Source organism: Polypterus senegalus, chromosome 9 (assembly GCF_016835505.1).
Source record: "Polypterus senegalus isolate Bchr_013 chromosome 9, ASM1683550v1, whole genome shotgun sequence".
Lineage (NCBI taxonomy): Eukaryota > Metazoa > Chordata > Cladistia > Polypteriformes > Polypteridae > Polypterus > Polypterus senegalus.
Window position 1 is genome coordinate 173,303,086 of NC_053162.1, and position 21,701 is coordinate 173,324,786.

Genomic DNA, 21,701 nt, shown 5'->3' on the forward strand with positions numbered 1-21,701 from the left:
AGTTTCTGTCACCACATCTACCTGCCTAATGATACGTTGGTTCCCCATTTGCCCCTTGAAGTGGAGTGTCAGGGCTGCTGGTTTGTGTTGATTTCTGTTGGCCCCAAGTTGACAGGTAGTGAGCGACTCTCTAATGCCAGTTACTCGTTCCATCCTGGCGCACACTGAAGGTGAGGGATGGCTGGTGAATTCACTGAAACTGCTGTAATCTTATTCCAGGGCCAGGTCAGAGGAGGAGAGCACTGTGGTGGTGTATTTTTTTGGGTGTAGGTGTATTTGTATGGATGGGATGCAAGTTATGGTTTGTGTCTCGGCACCCAGCCATTGAAATTGGAAGTAACCAGCCCTGTGTGTGCCACCTTTACAGCATCATGCCAGCCGGCATTGATGGATAGATACTTAAGTAATCCCAAGGGGAAATTCACATACTCCAGCAGCAGTATACTAATAAAGAACAATATTAAATTAAAGAGTGATAACAATGCAGGTATAACAGACAGACAATTTTGTATAATATTAACGTTTTGATACTTTATAGAGTTTTCTTAGTGTCCTCTTTAAGAACAAGTCCATCGGTGTTGATAAACACAATCATTATTATTTCTGGGCAATCTGCCTGGTGGGAGAATCACCCAAGTCATGTGCATGCGAGTAAAATAAATACACAATGCCACGGATTAGCAAGACTTGTACGCATGTGACACCAAGTGGCCTAGCAAAGAATTACACCCACGGCAGTGCTATTCAGTTATTCTGAGAAGTTTTTAGGTCTTTCCATTGTGTGTGTGTGTGTGTGTATATACACACATATATAATATTTTATTTATATATATATATATTATTTTATATATATATTATATAATATATTTATATATACAGTATATATTTTTATATATTATATACTAGCAAAATACTCGCGCTTCACAGCGCAGAAGTAGTGTGTTAAAGAAGTTATGAAAAAGAAAAGGAAATATTTTAAAAATAATGTAACATGATTGTCAATGTAATTGTTTCTTGACGGTTATGAGTGTTGCTGTCATCAAGGATTTGATGATCATTATTTCTTTCAACCAGGTTCGTATTTGGAGGATGTGTTGTGTTCAAGTTACATTCTGTGTTTGTCTAGTCTATCCCTGACCATCTCATCTTCATTGTCAACCAAGATAACAGGCTTCATTTGTCGAAGTGTTCACTACCCAAATCGGTACTCGTTAATGTAAGATGTTTAACAGGCATTCCCAGTATTAAGTTGTGGATTTGCCTGCGAATATTTAGTGGCACCGTGTCTATGAACGTAATTTAAACTTAAGCTTTACACATTGCTTTCCTATTGATTTGTGTACAAAGGCTTGTTCAGCGTCAGAGGGTTGTCCCTTTCTTACTGCATCAATAAACAGCTCGTCTTCCTCTTTATCTGAGACATCACACACTGCATGCACGGCTTTACCTTTCCCAGTCCTGCAAAGTCAGTTCACATGAGCCGCTCGGAGTACATGCACCGAAGGTTCTCAGCTGTGCTTGTGCTATCTCCTGCGATCTTGTGATGTCCACGGCTTTATTTAATGTTAGCTAAGACCCGGCACTTAAAAGTTTCTCTCGCACTTTCACTGAGTTTGTGCCAAACACTAGTCTATCCCTGACCATCTCATCTTCGTTTGCATGAGGACAGTCCTTCACCGGCGAATATTTAGCGTCAGCGTGTCGATTGGATTGCTGCTGACGCACGGCCTTATATGGACAGGCACTCAATTATGTGGGAGGCGTGACGATGAGGGACGCAACTCCGCCGCACACGGCGACAGAGCTGCAGGCTATGGCGGTATATATGTACGTAAGCAGGTTCCAGTTATGACCGTTGCATGTAGAATTTTGAAATGAAACCAGCCTAACTTTTGTAAGGAAGCTGTAAGGAATGAGCCTGTCAAATTTCTGCCTTCTACCTACACGGGACGTTGGAGAATTTGTGAGGAGTCAGTCAGGGCTTTGCCTTTTATTAGTATAGATTATATATATATATATATATATATATATATATATATATATATAGAGTGTCGCAGGTGGCTGGGGATCTTGCTGGCTGCCTTTTGAAAGGAGCTAAAGTCAGGTGGGACAAGAAGAAGCTTGCCGGGGGGAGTGAAGGAAAAGAGAAAGGAGAGAAATAGTGTGTTTTGGACTCAGCTGAACACGTGTAAAACGGGGGAAGGCATTTGTCTCTTGGGGGCTGGTGTGCCCCCTTGTGGTCTGCTATAAATATATATATATATGTGTGTGTGTGTGTGTGTGTGTATGTATGTATATGTGCTTGTGTGTTGTATGCAGAATATAGTGGAAATCCAAGTAATCTGTGTAGACCTCAGTGTTGACATATGCTGTGCACCATTCAATTCATATGTATGTTATATACCATTTGGTATGGGTTTCATAAAAGCAATAATGTTTGTGATGTGCCATCTTTTGGAATGCCAGAAATATCCTTTTTATTAAGGTGGATATGCACACATATCCACAAACTGTTTGCCCCCTACCTGGGTTATTTTTTTCATATTCATAACACTGAGTTATGTTTGATCTCGAGACAAATTCAGTATGATACAAAATGCAACCTGAGTAAACACAATAGTTTTTAAATGATTAGTTGCATCATCGAAGCAAAAATTGTTCACCAATACCTGTATCACTCATGTGAAAAAGTAATTACCCCCTCAACTTACAGCTTGGCTGTGTCACTTTTAGTAGCAACAACTAGAATCAAACGCCTCTTGTGACTGGAAATCAGTCTTTGTTGGCCCACTCTTCCGTAAAAATATAGTTTTAATTTGGCTCTGTGGAGGCCTTCCACCTGTGTGCTGCTCATTTAAGGTCCTGCCACACCACCTCAATGGTGTTCAAGTTGGAACTTTGAGTAGGCCACTCCGAAAATCTTCATTTTGTTTATTTTCTGCAGCCATTCAGAGGTGAACTTGCTCTTGTGCTTCAAACTGTTGTCCATCAACATAACCCCACTGCATCTGATGACCAGTCACCCCCTTTCAGTACTTTCTAGTAGAGAACTGAATTCATGTTTTCCTCAATTATGGTAAGTCATTTGGTCCTGAAGCAATAAGGCAACACCACACCATCATACTATCATCACCTTGTTTGACGGTGGGCCTGCCATTCTTACTGTGGAATGGTCCACAGAAATATTTTGGGGGGTAACTAAAGTGTTTTTTGGTAAATGTTAGACAAGCCTTAATTTAGTATCATCCATTTATAAATGTAGTAGATGTGATACCCGTCTTAAGATGGGTTAAACTCTTAACACAGACCTCCATGTTAATGCTTGTATTATAGTGCAGCAGCCCCCTGTTTACAAGTGAATAACAGCTACTCTCATGTTGGCTAGTGGTCCTAAGCCATGGATTTTCTGTTACATTCAGCTTGGTCATTCACATCCACCTAATCGTAGCATAAAGTCTTTATCCAGGTGGATGGTGAATCTTCTCCCTCTTTGTGGGCCTTTGGCACTCCACGGTTGGTGTTCCTCCATGATGTTTGAATGCCTGACCCCATCTTTCTATCACTGGATCTTCTGTATGTCTCCAGTGTCACAGCTGTTGTACATCAACACCAAACAAATCCCATCTCCATCAAGCTGTACCTGAGGAACAGCACTAAAAGAGCACTGGACCAGCTTTGGCTTGGACTGCAAAAGACCAAAACTGCAGGTGCGACCTCACTGGTGCGTTATAAGAATAACCTTCCTTGACTTCATCGGGGTGATCTGTAGCATTACATCCTATTTACTTTTTTGATTGTTTCTCATTCACGGTGTAGATGTAGAAAGCAATGGGTCCAACTTGACTTCCAGGTCCTTCTCATAAGGTGGACGTTTAAGTTTCAACCCCCCACCCCATTGTGTTGGCACTTTAACTTCCATGTGTAATACTTTACATTTCCTAACATTAAATTTCATCATCCAGCAAATCTGTCCAAGTCCCTCTGTGACAAATTAGCTGATTCTCCAATATCTACCGCCCACCCAGTTTTCTGCTGTCCTCAGATGGCCTGACCAGCTTGTTGTTTCATGATCAGTGGATGTCTCTGAGGCAGTTTAACTCCACCATGTACGCACATCACTTCAGAGCCCTGGTGACGTCCTTGTAGTAGACATGCAGGGGAGGTGGTTGTTTATTGACACCAATCCTGTTTAGGTGTGTAGTGGAAAAAGATGAAGATGATCTGAACAGCTGACACTTTCTTATATTATTATTGACAATGTGACATGGACATCCCATGTTATTGCAATTCAGTGCAATCTGGTGGCAGGAGCCTATCCTGGCAGTACTGATAGAAAAGGCAGGAACCAGCCATGGATAAATAAATGCCTGTCCGTCTCACACAAACAGGGAACATTTAAAATTACCACTCAACCTAACAGGGAGCTGGCAAGGAAACTGGGCATAAGACTTGAACCCAGAACCTGTGTGAATGGCGCCAGCAACCTTGTTACTGTGCTCAGAGTTGTTATCTCAAGCCACACAGTGGTTTGCTGTCCTCTTCTGGTAAAGAAGCCACTCAGACTGCATTTGCACAATGGAGGAACCACCCAGGATGGGATAGCATGGCTTTACAGGGCAGCTCATCTCATCACCCTTTTCAGATCCTTATCTTACTAATGTGGCTTTATGGCGTTGGTTAAACCACCATTTTTTGTCTTGAAGCTTCTTTTCAAGTTGAAACACTTGTGTGTCTTAAAGGGGGTCACCCATCTTGTTCACAGTTTTCATTTAGCTCAAGATCTACCATGGCATTGGCCCCACCTGGAATTTGAACTCAGAATGCAGTTCAAGATGATCTCTGATGCTTTCTAAGATATCTCAAGCACATTTTCAGATACCTCAACCTGATGTTGCTTGCAGTTTGAGATATTTGATACCTCAGAAATACCTCCTGTAAAACTTCCCATTCTTTCAAAGGGACTCCCTAATTTTTGTTAAGATTTCTTGAAATCCATTTGAGATCTCAAAATGAGCAATACGTTATTTTGAAATATGTCTGGAAATGTATTTGAGATGTCTTAAATTGTGTTGTAGATACCTGTAAGTAATTGAATTTTTGAAATAAATTTTTAGATATCTAAAATGGTGCAGTGACCCCCTTTAAAGATATCATGAAATGGTCAGTCGTTTTTTTAACCTGCTTAGTTCTGAACAGGGCCACGGAGTTGGGGGGGGGGATTGGTTGGAGTGTTAGAGCCTCTCCCTCCTCGCGTATGGAGCAAGGCAGGAACAAACCCTGGACACAGCGTCGGTCCACTCCATGGTGAACACACACTATGGCCAATTTAGTATCTGCAATCCACCTAACCTGCATGTCTTTGGACTGTGGGAGGAAACCCACGCAGACACGGGGAGAACTCCGGACACGGACCCTGCGAGGCCACCATGCTGCTATCATGAAATACATTTGAGAGATTTGTCTTCTTTCTTTGTTTTTTTTTTTTTTCTTTCTTTAAATAAACTTGTTTTCATGGAGTGAAGGTCATCTCAAACTCCAGTCCACTCTCTTGTCCATCTTCTTGAGAGTTGTTTAATAAAAATTATCCTCAAATGAACACAATATTTAATTTCAAGAAACACATAGTACAAACATGCATTATCAAATTCTCTTGAATTTAAAAAAAACAATTGTACATCCACAGGCTTGGGCTACATTTGGCAGCCATTAATTAGTAAGTCTTCTGAGAATTCATTAAGAACTTCCAAAACCTTCATGCAATTCTGGCTTGAGCAGCTCCTCCTGGATGGCCACAGCTCCACCCAAGATTTTGGTCCAAGAGGATAGGCATACCTGCCAAACAAAGTCAGACAGGGAGAGTCAAAGCCGCAACAGCAGCAAAGAGACGGAGAGGGACAGCCCCAGATGTGTCACCTTCAAACAGTCATGAGCTGGTGTACATGGTGGTGGATGCCATTGTGGGTCATCTATAGACTAATGTAATCCAAGACCGATAAACCAGGCCTAAAGCCGTGTGAATTGAGAAGATGGTTCATTTTTGGCAGAACAGATGCCTAAATGAAATGGTAAATAGCAACCTTAAACAGAGCCAGGGTAATGTTGGCAAATTGATTTAAAGTTTAATGAAAGTTCTGGTTTTAGTCTTCTTACCCAAATGAACACACTAACCATTCTCGGTTTCACTGTTTTTTATATTAGAATTATTCTGGACATTGTATGTCAATAAATTCAAGTATTCAGTCAAAAGTACGTGTTGATATATGCCAAAAGTGCACTGAAGCATTTTCTAGTTAATACTTGCAGGCTACCTACCTGTGTGTCATGGGTAATGTGCCACTTGAATGTGCAGTCGGGCATGAAATAACGACAGAGAAATGCTAATGTACAGTATGTATCTGGTCTTTCAATTTACACAGTAGGAACACTATAAAAATCAACAAACAGTAATTACTTTGTGTGTGTGTGTGCGTGTATATATATATATATATATATACACTGCTCACAAAAATTAAAGGAACACTTTAAAGAAACACATTAGATACATCAAATCTCAATATGAAGTTGGATATCTATACAAATAACGACAGGGTAATGTCTTAGGAACAAAAGGATGCCAAGTCTTTTAATGGAAATAAAAGTTTTCTGCCTACAGAGGGCTCAATTGTGTAGACACCCTAAAATCAGAGTGAAATGAAGATGTGGCAGGCTAGTTCATTTTTTCAAAAACTTAATTTCTGCTACTCAAAATGCTTTTCAGTATCTTGTGTGGCCCCCACGAGCTTGTATGCATGCTTGAGAACGTCGGGGCACGCTCCTAATGAGACGATGGATGGTGTCTTGTGGCATTTCCTCCCAGATCTGTAGGAGGGCATCCCTGAGCTGTTGTACAGTCTGAGGAGCAACCTGGCGGCGCCTAATGGACTGAAACATAATGTCTCACAGATGTTCTATTGGGTTTAAGTCAGGGGATCGTGAAGGCCATTCAATTGTTTCAATTCCTTCATCCTCCAGGTACTGCCTGCATACTCTTGCCACATGAGGCCGGGCATTGTCGTGCATTAGGAGGAAACCAGGACCTACTGCACCAGCGTAGGGTCTGACAATGGGTCCAAGGATTTCATCCTGATACCTAATGGCAGTCAAGATGCCATTGTCTAGCCTGTAGAGGTCTGTGAGTCGCTCCATGGATATGCCTCCAAGATCATCACTGACCCACCACCAAACCAGTCATGCTAAGCGATGTTACAGGCAGCATAATATTCTCCACGGCTTCTCCTGACCCTTTCACATCTTTCACATATACTCAGGGTGAACCTGCTCTCATCTGTGAAAAGCACAGGACGCCAGTGGTGGACCTGCCAATTCTGGTATTCTATGGCAAATGCCAGTTGAGCTCCCCGGTGCTGCGCAGTGAGCACAGGGCGCAGTAGACATTTGGGCCCTCTGGCAACCCTCATGACGTCTTTCTGATTGTTTGGTCAGAGACATTCACACCAGTGGCCTGCTGGAGGTCATTTTGTAAAGCTCTGGCAGTGCTCATCCTGTTCCTCCTTGCCCAAAGGAGCAGATTCTGGTCCTGCTGATGAGTTATGGACCTTCTATGGCCCTCTCCAGCTCTCCTAGAGTAACTGCTTGTCTCCTAGAATCTCCTCCATGCCCTTGAGACTGTGCAGGAGACACAGCAAACCTTCTGGCAATGACACGTATTGATGTGCCATCCTGGAGAAGTTGGACTACCTGTGCAACCTCTGTAGGGTCCAGGTATCGCCTCATGCTACCAGTAGTGACACTGACTGTAGCCAAATGCAAAACTAGTGAAGAAACAGTCAGAAAAGATGAGGAGGGAAAAATGTCAGTGGCCTCCACCTGTTAAACCATTCCTGTTTTGGGGTCATCTCATTGTTGCCCTCTAGTGCATCTGTTGTTAATTTCATTAACACCAAAGCAGCTGAAACTGATTAACAACCCCCTCTGCTACTTAACTGACCAGATTAAAATCCCATAAGTTTCATTGACTTTATGCTATACTCTGATTAAAAGTGTTCCTTTAATTCTTTTGAGCAGTATATATATATATATATATATATATATATATATATATATATACTGCTCAAAAAAAATAAAGGAGCACTTTTGAATCAGAGTTTAGCATCAAGTCAATGACACTTGTGGCCTGTTGGTCTGGTCAGTGAAGTAGCAGAGGGGCTTCTTCATCAGTTTCAGCTGCTTTGGTGCACTAGAGTGGCGACAATGAGAGGACCCCCAAAACAGGAATCGTTTAACTCTTTTAGGGCGGATGTCAACTTTTGTCGATAGGAGGGGTTGAGGGCGCATGTCGACTAAAGTTGACATCCAGGGATAGAGGGCGATAATCAGTTGTTAATGGCGACAAATCTCACTGTCACGTCACAGGCATTCCCTCTGTGCTTGGAGGAATGCTAGACTCGTTGACTCGGCAACTAATCCTAGCGTGTGCGTGAGTTGCGAAATGTAAACAATGGCAAGATGGCATCGACATGTGACAAGGAAGCGAAGTGAGTGCAGAAAAGAAAACACTCGGCAGACAATGTTTTGCGCATTATCGCGGAGTCGGACTCTGATTTTTCAGAATCGGATTTTATTGACCGTGATCAGGAGATCGAGCAAGAGAGTGAGAAGCCGGCATCAGCTGATCAAACACCACACAGGTGGAGGGAGGCCACTGACATTTCTCCCTCCTCATCTGTTTTGTCACTCGTTTTGTATTTGGCTACGGCCAGTGTCACTACTGGTAGCATGAGGTCATACCTGGACCCTACAGAGGTGGCACAGTTAGTCCAACTTCTCCAGGATGGCACATCAATACGTAGCATTGCCAGAAGGTTTGTCGTGTCTCCCAGCACAGTCTCAAGGGCATGGAGGAGATTCCAGGAGGCAGACAGCCAGGCAGTTACTCTAAGAGAGCTGGACAGGGTCCCTCGTAGAAAGCCCTTAACCCATCAGCAGAACCCACCTGTATCTGCTCCTTTGGGCAAGGAGGAACAGGATGAGCACTGCCAGAGTCTATAAAATGATCTCCAGCAGGCCACTGGTGTGAATGTCTCTGACCAAACAATCAGATACAGACTTCATGAGGGTGGCCTTAGGGTCCGACGTCCTCTAGTGGGCCCTGTGCTCACTGCCTGCCCGGTACTGTGAAGTTTGATTGGCATAGAACAAAAGAATTGGCAGGTCCACCTCTGGTGCCCTGTGCTTTTCACAGATGACAGCAGGTTCACCCTGAGCACATGTGACAGACATGAAAGGGTCTGTTTACATATATATATGCATACTAACTGGAACCTCTAAAATATTGGTTTGATGGTTTTTAGGGAGGCCAGTTAAGAGAGTCCATTGATTATTCAGTACAAGTTCTATTTGTTGACTCTAGCTGCTATGTCCAATTTTAAAGTATTTCCACATCTTTCAGTGTATTATTTTACATATTAAAACTCACAACCTTGGCATTGGTTTTCACTTGAAGTTAGACAGTAACTATCAGTCTAGTATCCTAAAGGGACAGGAAATGAGAAAATAGGCCAGCTGACATGATTAGCTAAGTTGTCCTAATGCTTCATCCAAATTCTTTTTAAAAACTGATAAGGTTTCTACTTTCACTTCAGTAGTTCCTTCTAGATCCCCACAAGGCTTTATGTGAAGAAATGCTTCCTGGCTTTAAACTAAAATTCAAGTTGTTGTCTATTTGGTGTCCTCGAGATGTGACTCACTTTTGAAATGAAGGAATATTGCTGAATCCCATTCAAGTTCAGGACAAAGTCTGCACACTAAACTATGAAGGACTATAATGTCTACCAAGAGCTTTCCCAAAAGTGCAGTAAAGACTGTAACAATGTCTCCTTTTTTCTCCCAGGTTTAACTGGGGTACCACAGTGCATTTGCTATGTTTCTCATGTTACAATGGCAGTGGTCACTGACCAATGTTTAGTTATTCATGTTACTACTGACTGACTACACCATAGGAACGTATACTACACCGGTAAGTGGAAACGTAGTGCTGACAAGGTGCTGTATCAGCGTGTCATTCAACTTGTGGTGTAGGTGCAGACAGAAGTGCTTATTTATGTGACACACTGAAAAAACTCCATTCAATGCATGTGGTTTAACTGACATACCAGTACAATATAAGTAGGAAGACTGAAAGTAAAGTCGGATCAAACATTTTTTGTTCAAGAGGAGTGAATACACACAAATTATTTTGGTCTACATCTACACCGTTGGGTTTCCAGGTTTCAATTTGTTCAAAATGTCAAATCAATATACACTCAAGCAGCACGTTAGCCAGCCGTTGTCAGTAGCACCTTAACGCAGGAGCTTGTTATGGTGCATCAGTAGTCAACTATTGCTGTGTTGAGTTAAGGTCTTGTTTCGTAGCATTAACTCAGTGACAGGTGAGAGTAGGGGCTGCGCACACTGCATGAATCATTAGAATTGGGACTTGGTAACTTTTCTTAACACTAAACAAAGTGGCTGTTGAGGTCTTATTACGTGGCAGTGCCTCTATAATAAATACACCTCGCCAGCCTTTATTTTTAATTATCAGATGTGATGTAAGCACCAATGGGCCTTGGTACAGTATGTTGACCAGATTCTTTTCTCTGCCGAGTACTTCAAGGCCTATGGCTTTTGTGCTACAGTGTAATCCAACGTGAACCTGTCAGACATGCGTATCTGCTTGTCATTACATTTGAAACATAATGTCGTTGGTTGAAAAAATAGCTTAACTGCTCCCCTGCAATCCCCACCAAAAAACTGATACAGAAATTCTGATTCTAGTTCCATGCTTCTCTCAGATTTCATGTGAACACCTCAAAGCAGTTAATTTTTTTTTATATATTTTATTTTTAACGTACGGTTAAATGGCAGTAAGCAGTAGGCCTGGTGACTGTACACTGATAGACAAAGACTGCATTTCTGGGGATTCATGAAGCAGACTTGCGTGACTTCTGATATCAGTGACAGGGCATTGTCAACTCACTGCTCTCGCTGCTAAGCTGATAGTTTCTGATATTAGACTGGATGACGGGTTATTAAAGCATTGTTTGTAATAACTGTTCATCACAAATTTACTGTTAGGGTTTTTTTCTTTTCTTTTTTTTTTTTTTGAAGACAGAGGTCTGATTGAAGAATAAAGTGGTGAACTCTGCATGCACAAGACAAATCAGTATTTCTAGTTGTTAGAAAACAAAACTGAACTAAAACAACAAAGGATTTAATTCATGGGATCAATCTAGGGTCTCAACATCACATAAATCTGCAGCTACTGTGGCTCGCCATACTCAGGTTTGCCCACCCTTCACTCCTAGCCTCTCTGATTTAGCCACGAACACCTACAGCCAGGTTTGATGGTTAAGGAATCAAAATAACAAATGAAAGATATGCTGATCTGTACTGGTCCTGAGAGGCTTGAGATGACCACTGGCTGTTAAGGTAGGAACATAAGGTGCTTGACAAACCGTTGGTGGACCATTGAGCACATCAGGGGTGTTTGCTTACCTAGTGGGCAAATTGGTCCAGTGTCTCATCCAGATGCTCCGTCTAGTCAATGGTTTTGCTTCAACTGCAAGACTCAATATTCCATATTCAAATGATAAATGACATTAAATAGATCCATGTCCCCAGCAAAATGTCAGGTTTGTTCAATGGTGTTCTGTAGTGAGGTTTGCCCTTTTTTGTTATGCTTTAAACTTTCAACCACTTGCCCCTGAGAAACATATTTTTCTGTCACTATGTGTTGGCAAACAGAGCTAGAATCCTGCAATCTGTGTCGGCAGGCAGGAGGACATAGCAGCCAAGGCACTGAACTTTAAAGAGTGCTGCTCTCGTTGTGTGACCCAAAGCAAGTTGCCTGAGTGCTTTAACTGTAAAAAATATATATATTTTAACAAATTATAATTTTTGAATGTCACCTTGGATTAGGGCAACCGCCAGATATCAAATAAAAATAATCAGTTTTGGAATGCTGTGCCTCACCTGCCAGAGCTGAGACCTCCCATTGATTTAGACGTACAAATGAACTTCATGAAATGGTGACAGAGAACAGTTTATGGCATGCAGATTGGCAACATTTGATTGCTCAACTCGTGTTTTATGTTTAAAGAAATTCACTATATCTTCAGAGAAGAAAGATTGTACTGTACACTTACTGATAACTTGTGAAATCCTTGCTCACAATGGCCTCACTGCCCATAACCAGGTAGAACTCCTTTGGCTGAATGTCCATCCCAATGCACTTTGCATTTCTGGTAAGTGTCACTACTGAATCCTTCTCTACTCTGTCTGTTCCTGTTGAAAAAACAAAGAATGTTCCTGAGACAATGGTGTAGCCAATGCTAACTAAATGTCAATGTTCTGCTTGAATGTGTTGGTGCCACCCAGCAAGGTGTGCAAATGAGCGGAACAGCTCTTGAGTGAAGCTAACCCGAAATCAGATTTTTGTGTTTCTCATATCAGATCTGAGTCACTTTCATATGTGGTCCTAGATCATATGCAGTATGTATCCAGTCTGTGGCCATGTGACATGAATGACACCGGTCCAATCTGTGTTTTGTTGCCTATATGTATGGGCTGACATGTGATTTGTTGCCTATATGCATGGGCCGAGCACTGCTGTCATCAGCCAGCACCAGTAGTGTGGCAAAACAATAAAGCAGGAGACAGCTGTGACAAAAGTCAGGGTCCACCCATTTTGGCTCCTTTCTAGTACCCACAGATTTCTTAGTGTGGCATCAGCTGCGAGAACAGCAAAAGTTAGCCTTTTGGCTTTTTTTTTTCCCCCCACTTTCACGAACAGCTGATAAACTATTAGCCGTCATTCAGAGCAAAATGCGATACATACACTAACTAGCTTCTAGTGAGTCCATTTTGTCAGTTTTAAAACCATGAGTTGTCTCTCAAATATGACTTATTTGTTGTTGCTGACACGGATGACTCATGCACAGACATATCAATGTGCAAATGTGTGCCGTTTCAGAGGAGCGATGTGTTCACATTACAGTTTGATACAGCAGGTCACTTGTAGTTATGAATGTGATCCGTCAAGACAGACAAATCCGATCTGACCAAAAAAAAGGAATTGAGCAACGAGGCTTGTAATGTGAACGAGCCTTGGAGACTGTTGTGGATAAATAAGATAAAAGAAAGTAAATGAACAGGCCTGTCTGTGTCTCACCCTTCTTAAAGATGTCTTCTATTCTGGCTCTGTAAGTTTTGAAATCACCCTCTTCCATAGACGAAATTATCTCCACTTTGTAGACTGACACAAAAAGAAAAGAAAAATGTTAAGAACCAGATGTCCTCAGTGCAGCTTTCATTTCGGGATAACCGAGGACGGATTCGTTCTTTCAGTAATTCTTTGACACAAACTGTACTTGGATATGCCAAAGAACCACAGCTGTTCTTTTACCGTATTCTGTGTTTGCTTGGCAGGCTGCTTTTTTTCTGTCGGCCAATGTGATTGACACATCTGCTTCAGGCTTCAGGTGACCACATCCAGCTGTGAAAGAAAATTGTAAACAAAAAAATGTCTGTCAGTCATTCTGACTGAATATGTAATATGAATAAGAGTCACCCTGGGAATTCTTACATTTTAATCTGTTACCCTCCCATTTTCTTCCTCATTTACTCCCTGGGCCCTTCTGTGTCCTCTACAGCAGTTCTTTAATTCTGTAAGACCTCATTGGGCGCAGGTCTTTATTGCAATCAATTTCATAATTACTGCATCATTGCTACTTCTAACTGATCCCATTGTCTGCCGAGTCATTTTTTTTATTGTCTTATTCTGAGAAATTCTGAAATTATTGTCATTTTTCCAAAACTTTAAATGCTTCCTTTTTCCTTTACTTTTTATCTGTTCAGTTCACCTGTTTTCTATAGCATTTGTTCACTTAATTGTATTCAAATGCTAACAACACTGAATTCTAAAGGGGAGCAATCACTTTCATGTCATAGTCACTTGTCTGCTCATTTTTCAGAAACCTTTCTCGCTGATGGCACAAGTGAAAATAGTATTGAAGTAATTTATCCCCTTTAGCATACAGTGTTGCCTGCTGCACTGCACATAACTCATTACTGCTCATCAGCACTTGGTTACTATTAAAGGAGCAAATTCTCTAGAAAAGAGAAGATTAAAAAGAAATCTGCGTCAAAGAATACAAATATTTAAGAACCTGTTAGAAATATTTGTAGACCAAATGAACAATGACTAAAACTATGATTGAAATACAAGATCATGAAACTGATGGTAATAAAAAGCCTGCAGTGATGGAAGTCCCCCAGGACTGAACTTGAAGTGGTTTTTGAAAACTCGATCCTGGGGACACCTTGTGGCTGAAGGTTTTTGTTCTGTTTTTCATTGAACTCGTGGTCTGATTAAGCAAACTGTTATTTCGCAGTTTCTATTACTTGTGTCAATCTAGAAATTACAAAACCAAGTTTGGTAAATTTTTATTTGAATGTGCCAGGTATTTATGTATGTTACAGGGGGACAATTTAAAGTTGTTTTTTTTAACTTGGTATTTAGGATTTTTATCACAATCTCACTCCACTTTTCCAGGTGTTCTTGTTATTTAATCCATTATGAGCACATCAGTAGGTGTGATGCTGAAGCAGCTGCAGCCTTTCAGCATTCAGTGGTTGCTAGTGTGTCTGCTCTGCTTATTTGGTTAAACAACCAAGTCATAGACCGAGAAAATGCGTATACCACGTGAACTTGCTAAAGCTGTGGAAGGATAAGCACCCAGAGCCCTGCTCTGGCCAGCCCTGTTCCCAAAATCTCCATAATCTGACTGCCAACTAACTGGAAGCAGTGATCCTGTCTGTCCTGGAGGTGGTAAGCAAAAAAAAAATTTGGTCAGACCTCTCTGATTGAGCATGACATAGTGACTGTACCTGGGGTAATCATTTGTGAACGCCCTTACAGACTTCCTTAGGCAAAAGGGTCTGAAGTGGAATTGGAGATCAAGCGTATGTTGGAACTGGGCATGATTGAGAAAAGCCACAGCCCCCAGTCCAACCATATTGTCTTGATCCCCAAACCTGATTGGAGTTGGAGTTTCTGTAATGACTTCCGTTGTCTTAATCAGGTCTCCAAATTGATGCATACCCGATGCAGAATGTCAATGAACTACTCATGCCAAATATTTGATCACTCTTGACATGATGAAGGGATACTGGCAAATTCCCTTAACAAACTCAGCAGAAGAACAGACTGCAACCCTCGAGGACGCTGGCAGTTTTGGGTCTTCCCATTTGCACTGGGCTCCAGCAACTTTCTAGTGTCTGGTGGACAAAAAAAAATGCTGCAACCCCACTGTGCCTAGAGTGCCGCCTACCTGGATGACATGGTCATCTATTCGGACACATGTGAGGCCGGTCTTAAATATTAATCCCAAAAAATGTCTCTTCGGGTTAACATTGGCCAAGCATTAAATTTATCTGGTGGGTGGGGGTACAGTTAGACCACAGTGTTCTAAGGTTGGTGCCATTCTGAAATGGCCCCTTCTTAAAGATCAAGAGGCAGGTCCAAGCCATTCTCAGTTTAGTGAATTATTACTGCCGGTTTGTACCTTGTTTTTCCAAAAGGGCAGTGCCCTTGACTGATTTGACAAGGAAGTGGGCCCCTAACAATGTGGTATGAGATGATAAAGCAAATGCTGCATTCCGTGACTTAAAACAGGCCCTAATGTCAGCACCTATATTGAAAAGTCGTGACTTAACTTCTTTTATTCTCCAGACAGATGCTTCAGAAACAGGACTTGGAGCTGTGTTGAGCCAAAGTATCAATGATGTTGAACACCCTATCATGTTTCTGGGCCGGAAACTGTTAGGCCGGTAAACCCACGTGTGTGGCGGTGGAATGAGAAGCTCTGGAGAGCAACTGAGGTATTACCATGAGTTTACCTTGGTGACCGACCATGCTGTTTTACAGTGGATGGCCATACACAGAGAATCTAACCCACAAGTAACAAGGTGGTTTATGGACCTACAGCCTTATTGGTTAAAGGTCATTTATTGCTGGGGTTCCCTCCAAGCCAAAGCTGATGCTCTTTCTCGTGTTTATGACATTTCAGTTCGGACCACCCGACCCAACAGGTCTGGGCTGAGAGGGACCGTGTCACACATACGTGCTTGGGAGGTAGTTGATGGGTTCGAATCAGGATGTTGACATGCCAGACTGGAGGTTGGCACTGAGCACTAATGCCTCTTTTTCTCTTCCCACAGACCTACTGAAGAAAAAAATCTTCCTGCCTTTAAACCCACTCTTCCTGTTTACTCTCTCAGTCTATCCAGAATTGAACAAAGATCAGTTCCTTAAGACAACTCTGTTTCAATATACGGGATGTCTTGTGTTTGTGCCTCATTTACAACTCACATGAGGTTTGCTGGTTTCTCTACTCTCAGGCCAGTCATCTCTTTTTATTTATGTGACACGAATTCTTCACACTGGACCCTTTTATATGAAGTCAATGTCAATCTATACTAATAAAAGGCAAAGCCTTCACTGACTCACTGACTGACTCACTCACTGACTCATCACTAATTCTCCAACTTCCCGTGTAGGTGGAAGGCTGAAATTTGGCAGGCTCATTCCTTACAGCTTACTTACAAAAGTTGGGCAGGTTTCATTTCGAAATTCTACGCGTAATGGTCATAACTGGAAGGTATTTTTCTCCATTTACTGTAATGGAGTTGAGCTCGAAAGTGCATAGAAAACCAGGAAGACATCCAAAAAGCGCTGAAGAAAAAGGCAGCGAAACAATAAGAAGCGAGCGAGTGACATATACTGCCATATTCATGAGTGCTGCTACTTCGGAAAGAAAGCAAGGTGTAAACCTAAACTTTAAATTAAGTTCATAGACAGGCTGCCACTGGCGTTTCTCATGCCCACAGGTAATGCGGGATACAAGTTTAATGAGAGGACGCAGGATATAAAGCGAGTTTTGATCACTTTGTAACTAAGTTAAAATTGCAGGTGAAGGGGTGTGCTTATGCAAATTCCGAGAGACTGTGTTTGTGGGGGATTGACAGTTAAGGCGGGTGGGGGAGTCAAGTCATCATCTCCCCTCCCATTTACCTCATTTCGCTCTGAGCTGAGCTCCGCAGCTAACGCCGTCTTTCGAAGCAACTTCGTCAGACTGCCACCAAATACTCACAGAAAAATCCACAAGTTAATACACACGCTGCGCTGTCTCTAGAGTTTCTCGACACTGAATCCTCCAGGCACTACTTACAAAAGGTTACATTGACAATCGTGTTACGTTATTTTTAAAATCTTTCCTTTTCTTAGCACAAGCACAGCTGAGAAGCTTCGATGCATGTGCTCCATAACGCGTTAAAAAATAATGCATTTAATCACACTTTGCATTACAAGCAAAGGGGAACTTTTGTCAATGCATGATTTCCTGGTACACTGATTACTTTGATCAGCGCATCCCGATTCATTTTACCCTCGCACCACCTTGGTTTGAGAAGAAGTATGAAAAAATATGAAGTTAACACAGAAAAACAGATCACCAATTCAAGCTTTATGAATAATCGATTCGCCATCAATAATTGTTTTGGTAAAGCCATACTCAGTGTAATCCTCCTTCCATTTTATAATTTTTCCACCACTAGCCATGATTAAATAAACGGTAAAAAAGTAAGAGCGAAGCGAGGATGACTTATTTAGGCAGGCATGAGCAACACTCATGACAATGTCAATCATGCTACGTTATTATTAAAATGTTTCCTTTTCTTTTTCATTACTTCTTCAACACACTACTTCTCCGCTGCGAGGCGCAGGTATTTTGCTATATATATATATATATATATATATATATATGAATGACCTCCAAAGAGCCCTGAGACTTTTGATATCGTGAGCGTGTCTGCAAAAAACTGGGGTCTTCTGCCCAGCAAAAGTCGAGCAGCCGGCGCAAGCGCATAGCTGTGCCGGCCTTTGAGACGCTGACTGCGCTTCTGCCTTAAGTCAAAGTGAGCACTTTTAATTTTTTTCATCCTCCCCCTGCGCTATAGCCCAGACAAGTGCAAACACGGGACCCCATTTCTACACCGCAGCAAACTAATATTAAGGCGATTCGCACTTTCTTTTCAACGTATACGATTATGACGTTGTCAGCTCGGATTATGAAGACACACACACGAGTGGAGGACTGACAGTGCCATCACAGCTGATTAATGGCAGGGACGTCTCACCAGTCTACACAAGACCCACCGCGACTGTCCCCAAAAGGCGATCATAATGTCAGTGAACACCTCTCTCTATACTATATAAAAGAAAAAGGCAACTTTCCTTTCTTTACATCTTTTTTCCTTTTATCCCAAACCAAAGCCTTTCTCTCTTAACACTGCAGAGGACACAAAACTAATTTTCTTAAATTGCTGGTAATGCCGGTAAGGCACATTACCAGAGGCAGAAATTTGAATGTTTACATAGAAAATGTAATTTCTAAACCACAGCCATCGTGTAGCGCCTTTCAAAAGGGATCTACTACCGAGAGATGATCCACATAAATTTTAGCTGCTGTTAGTACTACTTACCCGTTGTGTTACACAGTCTTTAAAATGTAGTTTACCCACAACCACTCTAGTAGTGCTCAATGTACCTGTACTTCTTAAAACGTTAATGTTTTACTGTTTAATAACTTATAGACTATATTTTATTATTTTTCCCTTGCACTCAGTGACCAAAGCTATACACACACATATAGACACATACATATATATACACATATATATACCTGTGTGTATCTTTGTATGTATGTGTATATATATATATATATACACACACACCTATCTACATTATATATATATATATATACACACACACATACATACATACATACACACACACATATATATAATTTGTGTGTGTGTATGTATGTATGTGTGTGTATATATGATGTATGTGTGTTTGTGTGTGTATATATATATATATATATATATATAGATAGATATGTACTGTATATATATATATGTATATAGCTATGAAGATATGTATGTGTATATATATGTATATATGTATATATATATATATATATATATATATATATGTAGACTCAAACCGATTATAACAGCAGCAATCCAAGCTGTGAGAAAACAGTAAAAAGGAGGCGTTTCAGACGTCGTGATACATTTTCTAATGCAGCTAGACGAAAACAACTTTGTGACGCTGCCGCCAAATACACAAAACAATTACTTTGACAATCATGTTACATTATTTTTAAAATGTTTCCTTTTCTTTTTCATAACTTCTTTAACACACGACATCACTACGAAGCGCGGGTATTTTGCTATATATATATATCACAGCGACACTCATAACAGTGACGAAACAATTACATTAACAATCATGTTACGTTATTTTCATAATGTTTCCTTTTGTTTCTCTTTCCTTCTTTAACACACTACTTCTCCACTGCCAAGCGTGGGTATTTTGCTATATATAGATAGATAGATAGAGATAGATATAGATATGAGAACAACACTCATCAATGACAAAACAATTACATTAACAATCATGTTACGTTATTTTAAAAATTTTTCCTTTTCTTTTTCATACCTTCTTTAACACACTACTTCTCCGCTGCGAAGCGCAGGTATTCTGCTAGTTTATTTATATAGCACATTTAAAACAACACAGGAATGCTGTGGCCAAGGTGCTTTACAGTAATAAAATAAAAGAAAACAAACAAATAATACAAATAGAAATAAAATATATGAACCTAAATAAAATAAATAATAAATAGAAGTCAGATTACATCATCACAATGAGGAAACCATCAGTATTACTGAAGGTCACTGAATGCAAGTGAATAGAAATGAGTCTTTAATCTTGTTTTGAACAGTTCAATTGTAGACGACTTCTTTATATAATAAGGTAAAGAGTTCCACAGGTGAGGAGCAGCAGCTGTAAAAGGCCATTCCCCCTTGGTTTTACACTTGGTACGAGGAACAACTGACCAGAAGATCTAAGCACTCTAGATGGCTGGTGTAAAACACACAATTTGGATAAATAAGTAGGAGCAAGCCCATGTAAAGATTTAAAAACTAGCAACAAGATTTTAAAATCAATTTGATCCGACAGGCAGCCAGTGTAAAGAAGCTAAAATAGGAGAAACAGAGTCAGACTTCCTTGCCCCAACCAGAAAGCAAGCGGCAGCATTTTGGACCAACTGTAACCTGCGTATCAGGGATTTGCTAATCCCAGAATACAGAGAGTTGCAGTAATCAAGGTGGGAAAAAATAAAAGCATGAGTAGCTTTCTCAAGATCCCTAGAAGATAAAAAAGGCTTGATCTTCCCTAATAGATGAAGCTGGAAAAAGCAACTCTTGACTACAGAATTTACTTGTTTCTCAAAAGAGAGGTTACTGTCAAAGATAACACCAAGATTGCGGACTTGAGGTTTGCAAAAGACAGAGAAAGAGCCGAGAAGTCCAAGACCAATTTGGGCTTTAGCTGATGGACCCACTATAAGCACCTCCGTTTTATGATTCAGATCAAGAAGTGGAGGATGATTCTTGATAAGACAAATGGACATCAACTAAACTTACCCTCCATGCACTTGCACTCCTCGCCCTGACAGACTCTAGTTAAACTTTGGTCTCCAGTATATTTATACAGCATGGAGCACTGGCGATCTGAAAATAAAGAGATAAATTGATTGGCACAGTTTGTTCATTCTTACATTTGAAGAGTGGCATGGGATCAGCTGCAGAGTACCTGGTTCATGATACTCATATACTTTAAACTGAGCTGAGCTCCGCAGTGAAGACTTGAAGATTTCACGAAGTCTAAACCCTACACACAAATGGCGGTCTGATGGGATCTGAGGGAAAAATAATACAGTTTAGGCAACAAGATCAACTGTTCATGCATTTGCTAATAATATAAGATGGCCAAAGACACTGTACTCACTGATTCCACCTGAACAATAACACGATTGTCATTCACTGTGTAGTCCGAGATCAGCTGGTCCAGTCCAGTTGCTAGCTGTGAAAAAAAGGCATAATGTGAATGGAAGCCTGTCTGCTCAATAACAGAGTTCCTATGAGGCTTCAATGATGCAAGGGCACACAAGACTCCATATGCATGCAATGAAGTCAATTATCTTTCTGATATTTTGTCTAAGAAGTATTAAAGACTTTTTCTGGACCTGTAGTATGGCATTTAATGGAGCAGTAATTCTGATGTTCTACTGCCACTTCTGCCTAATGGGACAGAATTGTAGCAGAAGAAGTGGCTTGTGAGTTGGACTATAATCCGCAAGAATGCAGGACCAAAAATACCACCTTTAAAGATGGTCCTTGGTTCAATCGGCCATTGATCTAAATTAACTGATTTTCACTACAAAAGACTTGACTGGAGATCTGTAAATTGGCTGATCATAAAAAAATGTTTTTTATTTAGCATCTTCTTTTCTAAGCTTTATAGTAATTTTGTTGTAATACTCATTTATTTGGAGAACATATTAGGGTAGTTGAGCAAGCTCATGTCTTTTTTTGCAGCAAACATCCTGTAAAAAGAGAGCAGCAAGGCAGACTTGACTAAAGAGAGAGAAGATTTACATTAAAGAAAATTGAGTAATAAACTGGGAAAAAGGAACTGGAGGAGTCATTCTGTGCAAACAGAAAAATGGCAAAATAAGCTGCTATAATGAATT

General features: G+C 40.8%; 1 protein-coding gene across 1 annotated transcript in view; it reads right to left on the reverse strand.

The window, feature by feature from the left end:
• Positions 1-5,586: 5,586 nt before the first annotated feature.
• c5 (complement component 5) overlaps positions 5,587-21,701 on the reverse strand; it is a 93,742-nt gene continuing 77,627 nt past the window's right edge. The window contains exons 35-41 of the mRNA XM_039764272.1: positions 20,957-21,031; positions 20,762-20,867; positions 20,593-20,679; positions 13,442-13,531; positions 13,208-13,291; positions 12,183-12,321; positions 5,587-5,832 (exon numbers count right to left, since the gene is read on the reverse strand). Coding sequence (XP_039620206.1) covers positions 5,691-5,832; positions 12,183-12,321; positions 13,208-13,291; positions 13,442-13,531; positions 20,593-20,679; positions 20,762-20,867; positions 20,957-21,031 — 723 coding nt within the window. The 3' untranslated portion in view covers positions 5,587-5,690. The remainder of the gene's footprint in view (positions 5,833-12,182; positions 12,322-13,207; positions 13,292-13,441; positions 13,532-20,592; positions 20,680-20,761; positions 20,868-20,956; positions 21,032-21,701) is intronic.